Source organism: Sebastes umbrosus, chromosome 7 (assembly GCF_015220745.1).
Source record: "Sebastes umbrosus isolate fSebUmb1 chromosome 7, fSebUmb1.pri, whole genome shotgun sequence".
NCBI lineage: Eukaryota > Metazoa > Chordata > Actinopteri > Perciformes > Sebastidae > Sebastes > Sebastes umbrosus.
Genome location: NC_051275.1, coordinates 32,015,549 through 32,033,132, shown reverse-complemented (window position 1 = coordinate 32,033,132; position 17,584 = coordinate 32,015,549). Strand labels below are relative to the sequence as shown.

The following is a 17,584-nucleotide window of genomic DNA, read 5'->3' as shown; positions in this document are numbered from 1 at the left end:
AGTAGGCTATATTTTGATGCCAATAAGATTTTGAATGCAGGACTTTTACTTGTAAGAGAGTATTTAAAATTGTGGTAGAGCTTTACTTTTAAAAGATCTGAGTACTTCTTCCACCACTGCTGGGAAGTGATATGATGCAAAGAGTTGATCAGTAGTAGTAGTATTATAATGGTATAATAGTATAATAGTAGCAGCAGCAGCAGCAGGGCTCCTTTAACTCTCCTGTGGGAGGAGCAGGCTGAGCTGCAGAAGCGCTTCTCTTCCTGACTGTCACATAAGAGGCGTTTCTTTCTACACATGACATTATGTGACTTTTAAGTGAAAGCATCTTTTGCATCGGACACAGTTTAGTTTGAACCCTGAACCGACAAGCTGTCACTGTGTCGTGCAACTCGCTTATTACGAATAATGTCAGACTCAATCAAAAACGTGGCGATATTTGGATCCACCGGAATGACCGGGCTGGCGACTCTACCGCTGGCTGTGGCTGCAGGTGAGCAGGATACAACAGACATAGAATAGAACAGAATATATATGCATGCATGTATCGGTGCCTTCATGCTGGTCAAAGTGTAGGGGGTGTTACGGTTTATCAGGCGACCCTGTTAAGTGGCGACTTTCAGCCGGATGAGTCTGTAGGAGCCAAATATTAAGAAAGGAGTAGTTGAATTCCTTATTATAAGAGAAACATTATGTTGATAGTAATTGGTATTTTTGCCCCATGTGGCCAACCACAGCATTGAATTGTTTATAAATTTGGCACCAGTTGATGCCGTCATCCTGTTGCCATCATCCTGATTTAGTATAGTACATAGAAGAACTCTTCATCCCTTTAAGAAAACAAAAATGAATCAAAATGTCAGGTTTTACGGGATTTGAACTCATACCAAAAATCACAGCTTGTGAGACAGACGGAGGTTTCCTCCAATGCGCCACCAGCACTGGGATGGTCACAGGTGAATGTCATTGGGGTGGTCACAGGTGAATGTCATTGGGATGGTCACAGGTGAATGTCATTGGGATGGTCACAGGTGAATGTCATTGGGATGGTCACAGGTGAATGTCATTGGGGTGGTCACAGGTGAATGTCATTGGGGTGGTCACAGGTGAATGTCATTGGGATGGTCACAGGTGAATGTCATTGGGATGGTCACAGGTGAATGTCATTGGGATGGTCACAGGTGAATGTCATTGGGGTGGTCACAGGTGAATGTCATTGGGATGGTCACAGGTGAATGTCATTGGGATGGTCACAGGTGAATGTCATTGGGGTGGTCACAGGTGAATGTCATTGGGATGGTCACAGGTGAATGTCATTGGGGTGGTCACAGGTGAATGTCATTGGGATGGTCACAGGTGAATGTCATTGGGATGGTCACAGGTGAATGTCATTGGGGTGGTCACAGGTGAATGTCATTGGGGTGGTCACAGGTGAATGTCATTGGGATGGTCACAGGTGAATGTCATTGGGATGGTCACAGGTGAATGTCATTGGGATGGTCACAGGTGAATGTCATTGGGGTGGTCACAGGTGAATGTCATTGGGATGGTCACAGGTGAATGTCATTGGGATGGTCACAGGTGAATGTCATTGGGGTGGTCACAGGTGAATGTCATTGGGATGGTCACAGGTGAATGTCATTGGGATGGTCACAGGTGAATGTCATTGGGGTGGTCACAGGTGAATGTCATTGGGGTGGTCACAGGTGAATGTCATTGGGATGGTCACAGGTGAATGTCATTGGGATGGTCACAGGTGAATGTCATTGGGATGGTCACAGGTGAATGTCCTTGGGGTGGTCACAGGTGAATGTCATTGGGATGGTCACAGGTGAATGTCATTGGGATGGTCACAGGTGAATGTCATTGGGGTGGTCACAGGTGAATGTCATTGGGATGGTCACAGGTGAATGTCATTGGGGTGGTCACAGGTGAATGTCATTGGGATGGTCACAGGTGAATGTCATTGGGATGGTCACAGGTGAATGTCATTGGGGTGGTCACAGGTGAATGTCATTGGGGTGGTCACAGGTGAATGTCATTGGGATGGTCACAGGTGAATGTCATTGGGATGGTCACAGGTGAATGTCATTGGGATGGTCACAGGTGAATGTCATTGGGGTGGTCACAGGTGAATGTCATTGGGATGGTCACAGGTGAATGTCATTGGGATGGTCACAGGTGAATGTCATTGGGGTGGTCACAGGTGAATGTCATTGGGATGGTCACAGGTGAATGTCATTGGGATGGTCACAGGTGAATGTCATTGGGATGGTCACAGGTGAATGTCATTGGGATGGTCACAGGTGAATGTCATTGGGATGGTCACAGGTGAATGTCATTGGGGTGGTCACAGGTGAATGTCATTGGGATGGTCACAGGTGAATGTCATTGGGATGGTCACAGGTGAATGTCATTGGGGTGGTCACAGGTGAATGTCATTGGGGTGGTCACAGGTGAATGTCATTGGGATGGTCACAGGTGAATGTCATTGGGATGGTCACAGGTGAATGTCATTGGGGTGGTCACAGGTGAATGTCATTGGGGTGGTCACAGGTGAATGTCATTGGGGTGGTCACGGGTGAATGTCATTGGGATGGTCACAGGTGAATGTCATTGGGATGGTCACAGGTGAATGTCATTGGGGTGGTCACAGGTGAATGTCATTGGGATGGTCACAGGTGAATGTCATTGGGATGGTCACAGGTGAATGTCATTGGGATGGTCACAGGTGAATGTCATTGGGATGGTCACAGGTGAATGTCATTGGGATGGTCACAGGTGAATGTCATTGGGGTGGTCACAGGTGAATGTCATATTCATCTCAAATATCATCCGCTAAGTAGTCGCTCTGAGACGCAGAAGGCAGCCAGATTAACTTGTGACCACACTGTCCGTGTACTTCAGACCATCTGATTTACAACACAAATAAGTGTCTGTTTATGTTTATGTTGTTGTATTCACGTGGAAATATTGAAGTTTGAAGATCTCGCATCAGCTGCACCATAAAGAAAATGTTTTCAAACCAAAAAGGCACTGGATTGAGAATTGACCCAGACAACAACACAGAAGTCAAACACTCAAGTTATTTTTATTTAGGAGAGGCAAACAAATTTCACTTGTAGCCAATCAATCTGCACAACATATGACCCTCTCAAGGGGAAAACATACTATTTACACAAAGGGAGAAGAGGCAGAGAATACTGCAGGGAGTACATGATGTTATGTTCACAATATATGCATCCATTTTTGACATATGGATTGTCCATGTTATATTTTCATTATATTGTTACTCTGTACACACGGGGCAAAGGGTAGGATAAACGTGAGTTCATGGGAATCCTCTGTCATGTGGAGGTCTAATAAATAATCAATCAATAAGTTGATCAGCTGAGTCTGCAGGTTAATAATAGCTTTACATCACGTGATTGATTATAAATGATTCATAACTAAATAAAAAAGTTTAGGCTTCACAGTGTCATGTTCTGCTATGTATTTAGAGCTGAGCAATAATAATCAATATAATATCAATAAGGTGATATGAGACTATAGATGGGATTGTGCTTATTGTATTACAGCTTCATTTAGTGTTGTTCACATTTTTTAGTTAAGTCATAACATCCACAGCACTATTGTTTTCTCAAACTTTCCTTTTGTGTAAATGTCTTTTGAAAACACTCGTAAAACATTATATCATATTCATATCAATGTATTTGGTCAACACTATTGACTAAAACTACTTAATCTACACGTTTGAAGATAAATAAATAAACAAATAAATGAATAAATAAATGAATAAATAAATAAATAAAATTCAGAGGTGGAACTTTTTTCTCAATCTCGTGTTAAATTTAGTATTTTTTTTGATAAATTCACATTGGATCAATTGATTAGTTGTCAACTACTTAATTAATCGCCAACTATATTGATAGTCGATAAGAAAAAAAGGTCAAAATTCTCTGATTCCAGCTGAATATTTTCTGTTTTTTTTCCTCCTCTATGACAGTAAACTGAATATCTTTGAGTTGTGGACAAAACAAGACATTTGAGGACGTCATCTTGGGCTTTGGGAAACACTGAATGACATTTTTCACTATTTTCTAACATTTTATAGACCAAACACCTCATCAATTCATCAAGAAAATAATTAACAGATTAATTGACAATGAAAATAATCAATTTTTTAGAGTTGGGCTTAAACCGTCAGTCCCTGCTGCCATATGCTCCATTATTAGTTGGGATTCCCCCAAAGATTTTCAAAAACATAAACTAGACAGACTGATATGCACTCGCACAAATCATTAACACAAAACACATTATGTCACATGATTCATTTGATTTATCAGCATTTTAATTTCCTTTCTTCCTCCTTACCCTGAGGCAAAAAGCTGTTGAGTCACGTTAGTCGTTACAGGTCAGCATTTTGCTGAGTCACAGCAGGCTGTGACACAGAGCTGATAGTAGAAGCTGTTCACTATCTGGCCTGTACAGGGAGGGTGGGATCATCTTCATGTAGCTGGTGAAGTTATTACAGCAGCTTCTGGAAAACACTCTTTCATTCTAACTCCAGTTTGAGGAAGTTGTAATCATGTCGTCCTGTTGGATTTTAATACCAACCCTTGCTATGTTTACAACGTGCAATGACAAGTGACAGTTTCAGTGTAAGGGTTGCCAAGTTTCAGTGTGAGGGTTGCCAGCCAGGTGAAGTTGTCGGATAGTAGTCACTATCAGGGCTGCAATTAAAAATTATTTTCATTACCGATTAATCTGCCAATTATTTTCAAGAGTAATAATTCATCATCATTATTAATCATTTGATCTATAAAATGTAAGAGAATAGTGAAAAATGTCCATACAAGTTTCTCAAATATAAAACAAAAAAAGCAGGAAATCTCCATATTTGAGAGGCAGAAAACAGAATTTTCTGCCATTTTCACATGAAAAATTACTTTAACGATTAATCGATTATCAGAATAGTTGCAAATTATTTTTCTGTTGATCGATTAGTCGACTAATCGTTGCAGCTCTAGTTGTTATAAAGTGATTCTCATTTGCTCACTTCTCCTTCCACTTTTTCATGACCTTGATGAAACTGTCATGAGATCCTGCAGGATGTAAAGGAGGAATCACATGAATTCAGGAAATATAACTTAAGTGTTAACAGATGCATGTTACCTGAAATGTCATCAGGCTACATTATCATTACAGATACAACTGTAGTTTTTGTCTCATTTCCATGTTTCCTCCGTCAGGATACAACGTGACGGTGCTGGTGCGTGACCCTGCCAGGCTGCCTGCCGACCACAAGGCGTCCAGAGTGGTGGTGGGAGACGTGCTTAATAAAGAGGATGTGAAGAAGACCATGGAAGGCCAGGACGCTGTTATCATCATCCTGGGCACCAGGAACGACCTCAGTATGTCTCCACAGTTTGACACAACCAAGCAAACGTTATAAGAGAAGAAAACAAAATGCATCTTATAGACAAAGAAAAAGTTAAATTCCTAAACATTTCCTACATTTTTTATTGCTTCATTTGCACTCTTCCTGTTGCCGTGCTTTTTGTATTCTTGTATTCTTTGATTTTCATGCATGCTTTGGATTTGTCTACGTGGTTTTGAATTTGCTGTCCTAAAGTTGCAGCATTCCTTTTACTGTTGTTGCTTTGACCTTTTCTCACATGTTTACACCACTGTACATTCTTTCCTTGATTGTAAAAGTTTTCTTGCTTTGTTAAAGTTCACGCTGCCTTACATAACTGACCATGTTCACCTTACACAACGAGGATTGTAGGTTTTAATGGTGTAATAATGTAAAACATTCACTAGAGGTCGCCATAAGACTTTTACAACATATAGCCCTATGTGACACAATCTGAAACACACTGTATGTAAAAAGGTGGACTTTATTTATAAAAAGTAGCAACACTATAATAGAAAATGCTTCATTTACAGTAAAAGTCCTGCATTCAAAATTCGCACCTCATGTGTTTTCACATATCTTTCTGAAATACAGTGTAGCAAATGTACCATATAGTGTCACCCAGTGGAAAAGTGACAAACTATACTCAACTTTTGAATATATAGTTATTTTCCACCTCAGTATGAATCGGTGATCTGATTTGTGATCTGATCTGTGATCTGATCTGCGATCTGATTTGTGCTCATCAGGCGCGACCACCATAATGTCTGAAGGCACCAAGAACATTCTTGAAGCCATGAAGGCTCGTGGAATCAGCAAAGTGGTCGGCTGCATGTCAGGTACAACTCACTGTTTATAACAATCATAACAGAGTGGATGAGGTGGTCAAAAGTTCCTGGAAATACATATCGTTCAGTCTTGTTTGAGCCTCTGTTGGCTTCATATGAGCAGTGCATTTTAAGAGAAGTGTATTTGTAATAACATCTGTACCCTGATCCCTCTCAGCCTTTCTGCTGTGGGATCGCTCCAAAGTGCCGCCCCGTCTGGTTGAAGTGACCGAGGACCATGAACGGATGTACGCCGTGCTGAAGTCATCGGGGCTGGACTACGTGGCCGTCATGCCTCCTCACATTGGTGGTCAGTAGGAAATTTATTCCAAACAAAAGTGGAAGAAAACTTTCAAAACTATTTGGCATAAAAGTTCTGCAGTCAGACAATCTGATTACATTTATTCGGAATTAATGGATGGCAAGTTGCACCTTTTTATGATCTACACACGAGTTTTGTCATTAAAACCGTGAAGTTTTAATAATTAAATTAACATTTGAGACTGTCTCTAGACATTACTTTGCATGAATTTGCTCCAAAGCAAAGTTAAAGAATAAGATTAAAAGGCAAAATCAAACTGATTACCAGCCAGTGAGGACATCAAACCTTTTTTCACAGCATAATTGTAGACTCTGCAACTGCAGATAGAGAGAGCTTTAATGTGTTTTCTTATATTTTATATAGGTTTTTGGTAGGGCTGCGCAATATATTGATATTATATCGATATTGTCTTAGATTTTGGATATAGTAATATCGTAAAATGGCATATGTGTTGTCTTTTTTCTGGTTTTAAAGGCTGCATTAAAGTAACATGATGTAATTGTCTGAACTTACCAGACTGTTCTATCCACATTACTGATGATTATTTATCAAAAATCTCATTGTGTAAATATTTTGTGAAAGCACCAATACTCAACCAAACAATATCGTCACAATATCAAAAGTATTGTGATATTTGATCTTCTCCATATCGCCCATCCTTAAATTTTTGTTCCTTTCTCCCTCCAGGCGATCTTCCTCTTACAGAGAGCTACCTGGCGGCGGAGAACATGCTTAAAGGAAGAGCCATCTCTAAACACGACCTGGGACACTTCTTCGTCAAGTGTCTTTCCACCTCAGAGTGGGACAGCAAGACTGTCGGAGTGTGGGGAGAGTATAAATAATCACCGCTGATGCCCTCCGGACAGTGAAGGGGTTTAAATCTCTTTCTGATTCTTAATTTCTACCAAAAAGCACTGAAGAGAAAATACTTGTTTATGCTGAGACTTGGAGATAAATGAAGAAATAATGTCTGTGTGGATTCAAACTACTAATGCTTCCCAGCTACTGCTTGTTATATTTTTATAGTAATTTCTTTTTAGCTGCACAGAGGGTACATTTTAAAACAAGGGCCAAACCTGTACTGACTCTTTTAGCCGTTTGCATTTCTGTCTTTTCACATTAAAAATCTTGACATATTGAATGTTTAGTTTCCCAGCGTTGAACATGTCATCATGTGATGCCTTCTGTTGGTGCTCTAATGTACAGTTGGCCTGTTTTTATAGCTGTTGGAAATAAAAGACTTTATTGTACAAAACGTTGGGCTGAAAGACTTAAATGTCATGTGAATGAGCAGAGCTGCAGGCTATCTGTTGCTGGAGTGACAAAATAACAACAACAATAATAATAAATTGCATTATAGTACCTCTACTCTGATAATCAGATACTCAGATTATTGTTAATATTGGTTAAAGTAAGTCAGACTAGTTGTGTCTTAAAGGTCCCAAATTGTAAAAAGTGAGATTTTCATGTCTTTTATATTATAAAGCAGGTTTAAGTGCCGTAAAACTATCAAAATGCTCAATATACGGAGAAATACACACAGCCCGTATTCAGAAACTGTGCGTTTGAAACAAGCCGTTATGATTTCTGTCCATTTGTGATGTCACAAATATACAATTATAGATCATTACATGGTTTTAAACATAAACAAACATTCTAAATGTGTCCCAGTTTATTTCCTGTTGCAGTGTATGTCAATAACATCAGCTGACAGGAGGTAAACATGGACGCAAACTGTTGCCTAGCAACGCAATTCCGTTGAAATGCACTAAAACGGAGTGTTTCAGTAAAGAGGGTGAATACAGGTATATTCAGGCAGACAGTATGAGGAGATAATGTGTTTTTTGAACATTACAGCATGTAAACATGTTCTAGTAGAAACACAAAATACAAGTATGAACCTGAAAATGAGCATGATATGGGACCTTTAAACTACAGGTAAGAAGTAGCTCTTACACAGGTAGATCACTGTGAAAGGGCCAAGGTGGCGTCCTGGCAGGAAGCATTTCAGTGTAAAAAAGTAAAAGTACTAATACCACAGTGCATTAATACTCTGTTACTAGCAAAAGTCCTGCATTCAATAGACCTCAGAGAGTCAGATGAGTGACATTTGTTACATGATGTGTCAGAGCTGTTGTGCAACTCCCGCTTACACAAATATGTGTCCAGTGGCCTGAGGGCAGGCAGCATGATAAAACCTGTCATATTTTCTTTCAAAATAAAACCCTCATTTTAAAAAGCTAATATATTCCCTTGATGTAGTCTTTTCAAAATAACTTAATTAAAGTCCTCCACCATTCAAAAATGTGTTTTGTTTATTGTTACTTCACTTAGATTGTTTAGCTTCACTGTGCAGAGTTTGACACCAGAGGGCTGTTTTCACATTCAAGGAGTAAAGTATATCTGTGAGTTTAACACGTGCACGCACCAGCAGGATTTATGACAACTATAGTTTGGAAGCCAGTCGTGGTCCAAGATGCAATTTACACCAGTATGATGTGGAAAGTTGAAGCACAAATAGATTTTACAGTGAAGAAGGAGACATGTTGTGTCCAATACTTAAACTTTTAAATTGAAATTTGCATATTCATAGATTCTGGATTTTTTAATGAGAGAGAAGTAAATGTAATTTAATGAGGCGATTTAACTTTTTGTGGGAAAAAAAAAACACAAGATAAGATAAGATAAGATAACATAAGCCTTTTATTATCCCCAGAGGGGAAATTCAGGTGTTGCAGCAGCACAAAGACAGACACAGGTACTTGAATAAAGAAGTACAAACAAATAAATAAATATTAATAACAGATATATACGACTAGAATAAGAATAGAGGTAAAAATAGAAAATATATAAGAACAATTGAAGAGTCAGCAAGTCTATCTAAACAGCATACATCAGAATAATATATGATATTATTAAGTAATAATAGTGTTGTCTGTATTAACATAATAGAAATATAATATAGTGTATGATGTATCAATAATATAGTATGATATAGCTATAGTAGCTTATAGCATGGGATATTACATATGGTATGAGGTGCAATGTAAGTATTTCTCTATATCTTAAAACATATCTGGACTGGGTGGGTGCTAGTATCTTTAAGTATTTAAGTGAGCAGACAAAAAACTGCATCAAGATTCTCGATTGAATCAATGTGAAATATGTAAATATATTTATCATTACAGATTATAACACAAAACACTCCTTATTATATTTAATTATATTATGTTATATTATATTATATTATATTATGTTATGTTATGTTATGTTGTTACGCCATATTATATTATATTATATTATATTATATTATATTATATTATATTATATTATGTTATATTATGTTATATTATGTTCTATTCTATTCTATTCTATTATGTTATATTATATTATATTATATTTTATTATATTACATTACATTAAAGGGCCTATTTAAAAAAAGGAAGGACAGATGTTTGCTACTTTGGACTTTTACTTTGACAGAATACAGGAAGTTGTGTGTTATTACGTCATGTTTTCCCCTGTCGTCCAATACACAACCGAGGAGGAGCCAAAGCTGTTTTTCAAAGTTGACTCGCTGGTTCTTCTTCTTCATGAGGTGAAAGTCGAGAGGTGGAATTTAAATCGAAACTTTGACATGTTGGTAGTTTACTTCAGTAGAAGTTGTGTCTATTGAGCGTTTTTCCTCCCTGAAGACTGCTGAAGACTCTCAGGTAAATAAATAACACAGTGTCTCTGCTGAAATAAGACTGATTTGGAAAACTGAAACTTTTATTATAGTAAAAAAAAAGACTTTTCCTGTGGACGTGTACATGTGCAGGATTCAGACTATTAATTTGTTTTTGCTATATGTTTATAGAAATTATTAGTGAAATGTATGCATTTTAAATTCTCTCTGATTGCTTTGATTTAGTTAGTTGGTTCAGTAATTTAACATCCACTCCTATTTTTTTCTCTTACAGTAACTTTAACTTAAACATGAAATAAGACATGCTGACTGATTAGAATTGTAATTATTTTTGTTTTACGCACACATTATCGAACTTTGCATTAAAAACAATATGCAGATGGGAATCCCTCCTTCTATCTATGATGTAATCATTTAGGAATTAGTGCTATGCAAATTACACAATAACAAGCTTGACAATCCGGTCTGGGCGGAAATTAATAAAAAAATAAAAATAAAATGAATCAGGGTGGGTCTATATATAATATGAATCTTGATGTTATCATTATATTGTCTTATATATAGTTTGAAGTGTTTTGTAACATCAAATCATTGTGATTGTGAATGTAACGTATATAAACTCCACTACCCACAATGCTTCACTCCCCATAATGCCTTGCGATACATCCAGCCCCCCAACTAGTGATGGGTAATCCGGCTCTTTTTAGTGAGCCAGATCATTTGGCTCAGCTCACCAAGAAGACGAGCCGGCTCTTTCGGCTCCCAAACGGCTCTTCGTTTTTACCACTTCTGTCTTTTATAATTTAGCCAAATTTAGCTTTAGCTGTTTTGACCTATGATTAGTATGTGTGCACATATATCACTTAAATTATTTAATTTAATTATACTAAACCTTATAATTTCTAGAATACCATAATTTTACATGCTGCTTCGTTTCCGACTGTCACTCATCTTGTCTGCTATTCGCGTTCTGCACTCCGCTCTCTCTTTCTCTCTTTCGCTCTTTCTCTCCTCCTCTCCCTCCTGCTCTGTACCTGTAGACTGTCAGCGCGCCGCGCACCCCCGCCCTCCCTGCTTGATGGTATGATCCTTGAGTGTGTTCCAATCCGCATACTTCCGTACTTACATTTACTATTTTGAGTGCATAAGTGCGTTCACACAAGGAAGTACGGCAAAATGCAGTGCACTGAAAGTACCCAGATGTTGTACTCAAAACGATCAAATCGTTGAGTGTGGAACGCTGGACACTTCTCACACTCAACTGCGCCATCTTGACCACGACCACTATTCAAACATATGTAGATAACAGAATAAAACAATACGTAAACATAACGGTGCATTTTCAGCAAACAGGCGGACACATTGTAGGCGTAGGCGACGACGTTGGAAACGTAATTTCCACTCTGCTTTCATTTTTTTCTTCAACAAAGCAGGCAGATATTTTGGCGGGTAGTGGACGGGTAAAACCTGAAGGAGGTAGCAGTGCAACACAAAGGATGCCAGCTGCCATAAAACCCCAAAGAAGAACAAAATATTTTGGCGGGTAGCGAGCCGCGGTGAAATGTTGCGATTGTCATTTTCGGTCAGTGCGCCGCAGAGTATTCGTTTTGAGACGATCCTACCCCGTTGAAATTCATGCACTACTCAAGTAAGATCGTCCTATCATTCTGCCTTGAATTAATAAAGAAAAGAAAAAAGAAACGAAAAAAACGGTTCTCGGACGGGAGCCGGTTCTTATCTTTCCCTTAAAAGAGCCGGCTCAATGAACCGGCTCGTTCATGACGACACATCACTACCCCCAACTGTAGACCTTTTGGAGTGAAACTCAAATCACGGCGGGAGAAGAGAAGAGAGTCAGCCGGTTGTTAGAGAAGTCGGTTTAGTCTTTTAGAGGCTGAAACAGAAAGTTTTTAATTGGTTTTAATCGCCGAGTTATTTCCAAATGAGTTTAGTAAAACAGTAAATAGTCTATTCGTGTCGAAGAGGAGTCAAGATAACGACATATTAACCAACAGTAACGGTACTTTAACCGAGGAGAGCCGGAAGTGATTCAACAGGTCTGTTAGCTTCAACATTCACTTTCTAACTGTGTTTAAAGTTTAACAACTAACTTAATAAGTGGTTTAACGACGTTACTCTTTTCCTTTTTGTTAATCAAGATAATTCAAGTCTTATGTTTCATGTTATTCAATGTTCTCTGTCGAGGTTTTCAGTTTCCCTCCTATATGATGAAGCTAACTGTTACAACCCCCAACACACATTCAACTTATAACTTATGGTGTTTATAGAAAAACCTCGACAGCATCATGTTTAATGTTATTTCATTTGAAGGTACCATACAGTTTTGATTACTGTTGAAGTAAAGCAACCAGAAAATATTCACATTTAAGAAGCTGGAATCAGAGAACTTTTTTTTCCTTTAAAAAATTACTCAAACCGGTTAATCGATTATCAAAATAGTTGGCAATTAATGTAATAGTTGATGACTAATAGATTAATCTATAATGTTCTTTTTTTTTTTTTCAACAATATTTTTATTATGCTTTTAAACACAAAACCAACAATACACACTGAGACAGTAACTTGCATAATGAGGGAAGCGGTAAACATGTTAAAAGGTAATAATACATCAACAACACATGTTTTAAATGAATAATAATATACAATCCTTTGATCCTTTGACTGTTGAAATAAAGAAACCAGAACATATTCATATTTAAGAAGCTGGAATCAGAGAATTTAGACCTTTTTTTTCCCTTAAAAAATACTCAAACCCTTAATTTGAAGGTATCATACTCGTGTTTTCAACAGGAATCCAAACTAAACTATCCATTAACTACATATAATTATTTGCCAATCATTCTGCCAAATTTGAATAAACCTAAAAGGCAGTAAATCTTTAAAACACACTGAGGATTGTATATTATTATTCATTTAAAACATGTGTCGTTGACGTATTATTACCACAAATCATGTTTACTGCTTCCCTCACTATGTAAGTTACTGTCTCAGTCTATGGCTGCAACTTTCAATTATTTTTATTTACTTTTATTTTACTTTTTTAGAGACCATAATATTAGAACATTATAGATTAATCTATTAGTTGTCAACTATTACATTATTTGCCAACTATTTTGATAATCGATTAACCGGTTTAAGTAATTTCTTAAGAAAAAAAAAGTAAACTCTCTGATTGCAGCCTCGTAAATGTGAATATTTTCTGGTTTCTTTACTCCTCTATGACAGTAAACTGAATATCTTTGAGTTGTGGACAAAACAAGACATTTGAGGACGTCATCTTGGGAGTTTTGGGAAACACTGATTGACATTTTTCACCATTTTCTGACATTTTATAGACCAAACAACTAATCGATTAATCAAGAAAATAATCAACAGATTAATTGACAGTGGAAATGATTGTTAGTTGCAGCCCTATGAACAGTCTCCCCCAAAAAACAACTTGATTAACATGATTAAAAACAGAGAAAAGCAAGCAAATCCTCCTTATCATTGAAAAGCCTTAATGTTTATTTGTACTAGATTAAATTGTCATGGATTAATTTACTGTTGAGCGACTGCTTGATTATTTTATGATTCAGTACAGACTTTATTAAATGTATGTGTTGCTCTCATCAGCATTTTGATATTATTAAATTTTTCTTCTAGAGTATTTTAATTTTTAAAAAATCCATCATTCCTTTACTAAGGATACAGAGGAACTGATCATCTACAAAATGTTAACTATAGATGATTTTTAGCAGCAATACAAGTCAACTTAACGGTTTATTCCTTTCTCTGCAGTTTAAAGATGATCGTGAAAGGACAGAAGCGTAAACATCCACCAGAGGACGTGGAGGTTTCAGACCAGAGCAGCCCCAACTGGGAGAGCCAGCGCCAGTTTGTGTTCTCAGTTTCCCTGAACAAGTATCAGCATAGCCAGGAGCTACCTGAACCCAGCCTGCGGCGCTCCGTTCTGATAGCCAACACACTGCGGCAGGTCAGCCAGGAGGCTTGTGGGGCGCCCTCTGTAGACATGGAGGTGTCACAACCACCTTGTAGCTCTTCATCTGCACTCCAGGAAGAAAAGCATGACTCTGCGGTGATGTTTTCTAACAGCCACTCAGCTCTCGTCAGCTGTCCTCTGGTCTCTTTAAATTACTTGTCAAATTGTGCCACGAGTAGGTCTCCTGCAAACTGTCACTTAGATGCATCAATTGTCCCTCTGTCTGTTAGAGACGAAGATGAGGACTGGGGATTGATGTCCACTGAGTCTGATTTCTCCCTTTCAGCTGCCATCTCCTCCATTCTCACTGCACTGGACACTACCATTGATGGGAGCCCACAGGCAGCTCCGCGGACACCTCTCAGGTCCTTGGAGAACCTGTCGGGGCCCTCTGATGGAGGTGTGGCGTGGGTGAAACACGGAGTTAGAAGTTATGGGGAGCTGCAGGAAGAGTGGAGGTTGCGGGAGAGCAGCTTGGAGGTGATGAAGTCCAGCTACCTCACTGAGCTCACTGTGGAGGATCTGTTCCAGGATATAGACACGTCCCTGCTGGAGCGGGACATGGGAGTGCTTGGGTTCATAGGCAGTGGAGGTGGATATCAGGCTGGGGATGACCTGTTACGGTATCTGCCGCCTTTCTCCTCCTCCTCCCCCTCACACCCTTTCTCCCTCTCTCTCAACCAGAATCTGAAGTGCCTGCCTTCGTTCTCCTCGTTCAGCCCATTGTCTTCCTCATCTTCTTCTTCACCTTCTCTTTCTTCGCCACCCTTCTCTAGTCAGAATCATGTGAGAGAAGGAATTGACCTGGATCATCTGATGGAGATCCTGGTGGAGTCCTGATTGCCTCATTGTCATCATTATACTGTAAGAAATCCATTTCAACAGGAAGTAACCTGAACATCATTCATGACGTTAGTGGACAAAAACTGAATTCCCAAGGGCAGGACTTTCAAACGCATCGAATGCTGTTTTTTTTTTTTATATATTGATGAGGAAATTGTGTATTATGGGCTTAAGAAAGTAGTAAGAACGCTCTAGAAATGTATAAATGGTTGATGTCTAAGACAGGAAGTGCTCCATGGGTGGGCTAGCATGAGGAGTAGCTGCGATGCATCTGGCAGCTTTTTGTGCAACATAAAAGGTTTGCGTTTCTCCGGCAAAAATGGAGGTGAAGTCACAGTAAAACTGCGTATTAAAGCAAATGAGGCTGTTTAATGGCTAAGCCATGAGTCAGTGCATAATGAACTGTTGAAAAGCATTTTACTACAGTTTCCAGTGTGACTCAGCTAATTGGAACGAGAGAAGGGAGGTATCTGATTAGAAAACAGGATTTATTCCGCAAAGGAGAAAAAATGTGTCAGATGCATCACAGCTTCAAGCTTTCCTGCGTTCACGTTGAACATCCCAGTTTATCTGGAGTAAAGAAAAAAGCAGCAGCGCGTCATGTACTGGTGTTGATTCATGCAGCGGACTGAACGTTGGGCTACAAGTGGGATAAATCACTTAAAGTGTAACATGTAAATGTGAGTTCTGAGAGAATGTGATTCGACAGGTGTTTGAAGGAGAATGATTGAAACACTAATATTATGGGTCAAACTTCTGTTTTCTGATTTTTCAAACTTCTGTGAAGAAATCCTTTGACCTCATATTTATCAACGAGTTATTACTGGGGCGTGATATCAGGTGCTAAGAGATCAGGTCGGTAGGAGCACCCAGAAAAATGTGCTTATTAATTCAGAAGAAATCCATAAGAGCCAGTTGTTCGGTTCAGAAAGAAAAGACATTTGAATTGTGTATAACTGTTGAAGGTTAACTGGGTGATTCTTCTTTGTATCCATCAGTTATTTCAGTAACAACTAGTTGGAGGTACAGTATGATTACATGTCATATTAACGTATCCTATGTATCCTCAAAAGGCATAACTCCTAATGCTTCTCAGCTGACTGTAAAGCCGTGTCTCATCTGAAGGCTGAAAAGAGTGAAACTAAAATGTGCTTAGTCTGAAATGCTTCCTCTCTGAGTGCAGCTGTAGCTCAGGAAACACGTGGCATCAATGCACGCTCCAGCTCAGAAAGAGTATTTAATGTCTTCTTAATAGATGCTTTTATTCAAAGAGCCTTTACAGTACTGTGATTCTATACAACACATCCTCTTGGGTTTTAATGTGACAGTACGGATCCACTGTAGGTGTCACATTAGCTAAAGTCACAACCACTGCGCAACAGCTTCTGTTGTACAGATGTCGTGTTATTGATCGGTCCTGGTGGGTGTTGAGCATCACGCTGTGAGCCACATTGGCTGATGGAGTCCAGATGGTGCTGACTTCCCCCCTGTGAACACTCATCAGTAGGTCAAGTTCTGCTCGTTTTAGTGGGGTTCACATGTTTTGTCTGGTTTACATCTGAATTATTGCACTTTTGTTAATAATATGCATTTCTCTGGTTTGTGTTTTACTCTGTATTTATTAAGCAGTGGTAACATTACAGGTAAATTGGCCGAATGATTCCTTTTGAGCCCATAAAGTGGAGTCCTATTACATGTTCTGTTAATGTATATTGTTTAACTGTAACTTAACTGGCTATATATATATATGTTGGTCCAGTATTTAAACCAACACTGCTGAACTGTGTGACGGGGAAACACTGAGATGAATTGTTTGAGGAAGCACATAATGCCTGTTTGTCAGGTTTTTGTACTTTCATCCTGTTTATGGATCAGAGTTGTTTTCTATGCAAAGGTCTGCAGTCTCAAACTATTTATAAATGGCATACTTTGTTAACAAGATGAGTAATTAAATGTCATAACCATTTTTGACAATTTTTCTGATGGTGTATTAATGTACCGTCATGGCAGTTATTTTATTTACTTTTATTTTCTCTTAAATATTTTAACGGTTACATTTGAGGGCAGAATGCCCGGACACTATGTATTTACACCTTTGTTTTTAAAAGAAGGCAAATATCTGTTTAACTATACTGACGTTTTTTTAATAAAATGTTAAAATGAAATCATGCTGTATTTTCATTGTTCAACATGATTTATTCATTATAATGCATAAAGTACATTTTACGGCAGCTATTTAACAGTTTGGGAAATGGATTATGAAAACTGCACATAAATGGCATTTCTTTGTGGTTTTAACTCCCATCATCTGATGCTGTATTTTCATTTATGACCCTGAAGAAAAGCTGCAGTAGTGTATTTAGAAAATCATGAAAGAGAAAGTGCATTACATGTTGTAGCAGACTGAAAGTCTCCAACCAGAGATGGTTCAGTTTCAAGCTGACCTGCTACCTTGTGAAAGACTACACGTTCAGTTTACATT

At 38.5% G+C, this 17,584-nt stretch overlaps 2 protein-coding genes across 4 annotated transcripts; both read left to right on the top strand.

Annotated features, from left to right (window-relative positions):
- The first annotated feature begins 271 nt into the window (after positions 1-271).
- Positions 272-7,819, top strand: blvrb (biliverdin reductase B). The gene is made up of 5 exons (XM_037774215.1): positions 272-493; positions 5,253-5,414; positions 6,169-6,258; positions 6,425-6,556; positions 7,256-7,819. The coding sequence occupies exons 1-5, from the start codon at positions 409-411 to the stop codon at positions 7,408-7,410; spliced, it is 624 nt and encodes a 207-aa protein (XP_037630143.1). The 5' UTR covers positions 272-408; the 3' UTR covers positions 7,411-7,819.
- A 2,289-nt stretch (positions 7,820-10,108) lies between these two features.
- Positions 10,109-17,270, top strand: sertad3 (SERTA domain containing 3). Of its 3 annotated transcripts, XM_037775430.1 has the most exons (3): positions 12,045-12,313; positions 14,058-14,434; positions 14,546-17,270. In XM_037775430.1, exons 2-3 carry the CDS (start codon positions 14,065-14,067, stop codon positions 15,097-15,099), a joined length of 924 nt encoding a protein of 307 aa, XP_037631358.1. In that variant the 5' UTR covers positions 12,045-12,313; positions 14,058-14,064; the 3' UTR covers positions 15,100-17,270. The 3 variants fall into 3 exon arrangements, with proteins under 3 accessions (XP_037631357.1, XP_037631358.1, XP_037631356.1); XM_037775429.1 differs by lacking the exon at positions 12,045-12,313 and adding an exon at positions 10,109-10,281 and having other exon boundaries at positions 14,058-17,270; XM_037775428.1 differs by having other exon boundaries at positions 12,046-12,313; positions 14,058-17,270.
- The last annotated feature ends 314 nt before the right edge of the window (positions 17,271-17,584 follow it).

Excerpts from the sequence above, each read along its gene's own strand:
- blvrb (XM_037774215.1), top strand. The coding sequence starts at position 409 with ATGTCAGACTCAATCAAAAACGTGGCGATATTTGGATCCACCGGAATG. Across the intron at positions 494-5,252 it reads ACCGCTGGCTGTGGCTGCAG|GATACAACGTGACGGTGCTG; the intron begins GTGAGCAGGATA and ends TTCCTCCGTCAG. Across the intron at positions 5,415-6,168 it reads GGGCACCAGGAACGACCTCA|GCGCGACCACCATAATGTCT; the intron begins GTATGTCTCCAC and ends TGTGCTCATCAG.
- sertad3 (XM_037775429.1), top strand. The coding sequence starts at position 14,065 with ATGATCGTGAAAGGACAGAAGCGTAAACATCCACCAGAGGACGTGGAG.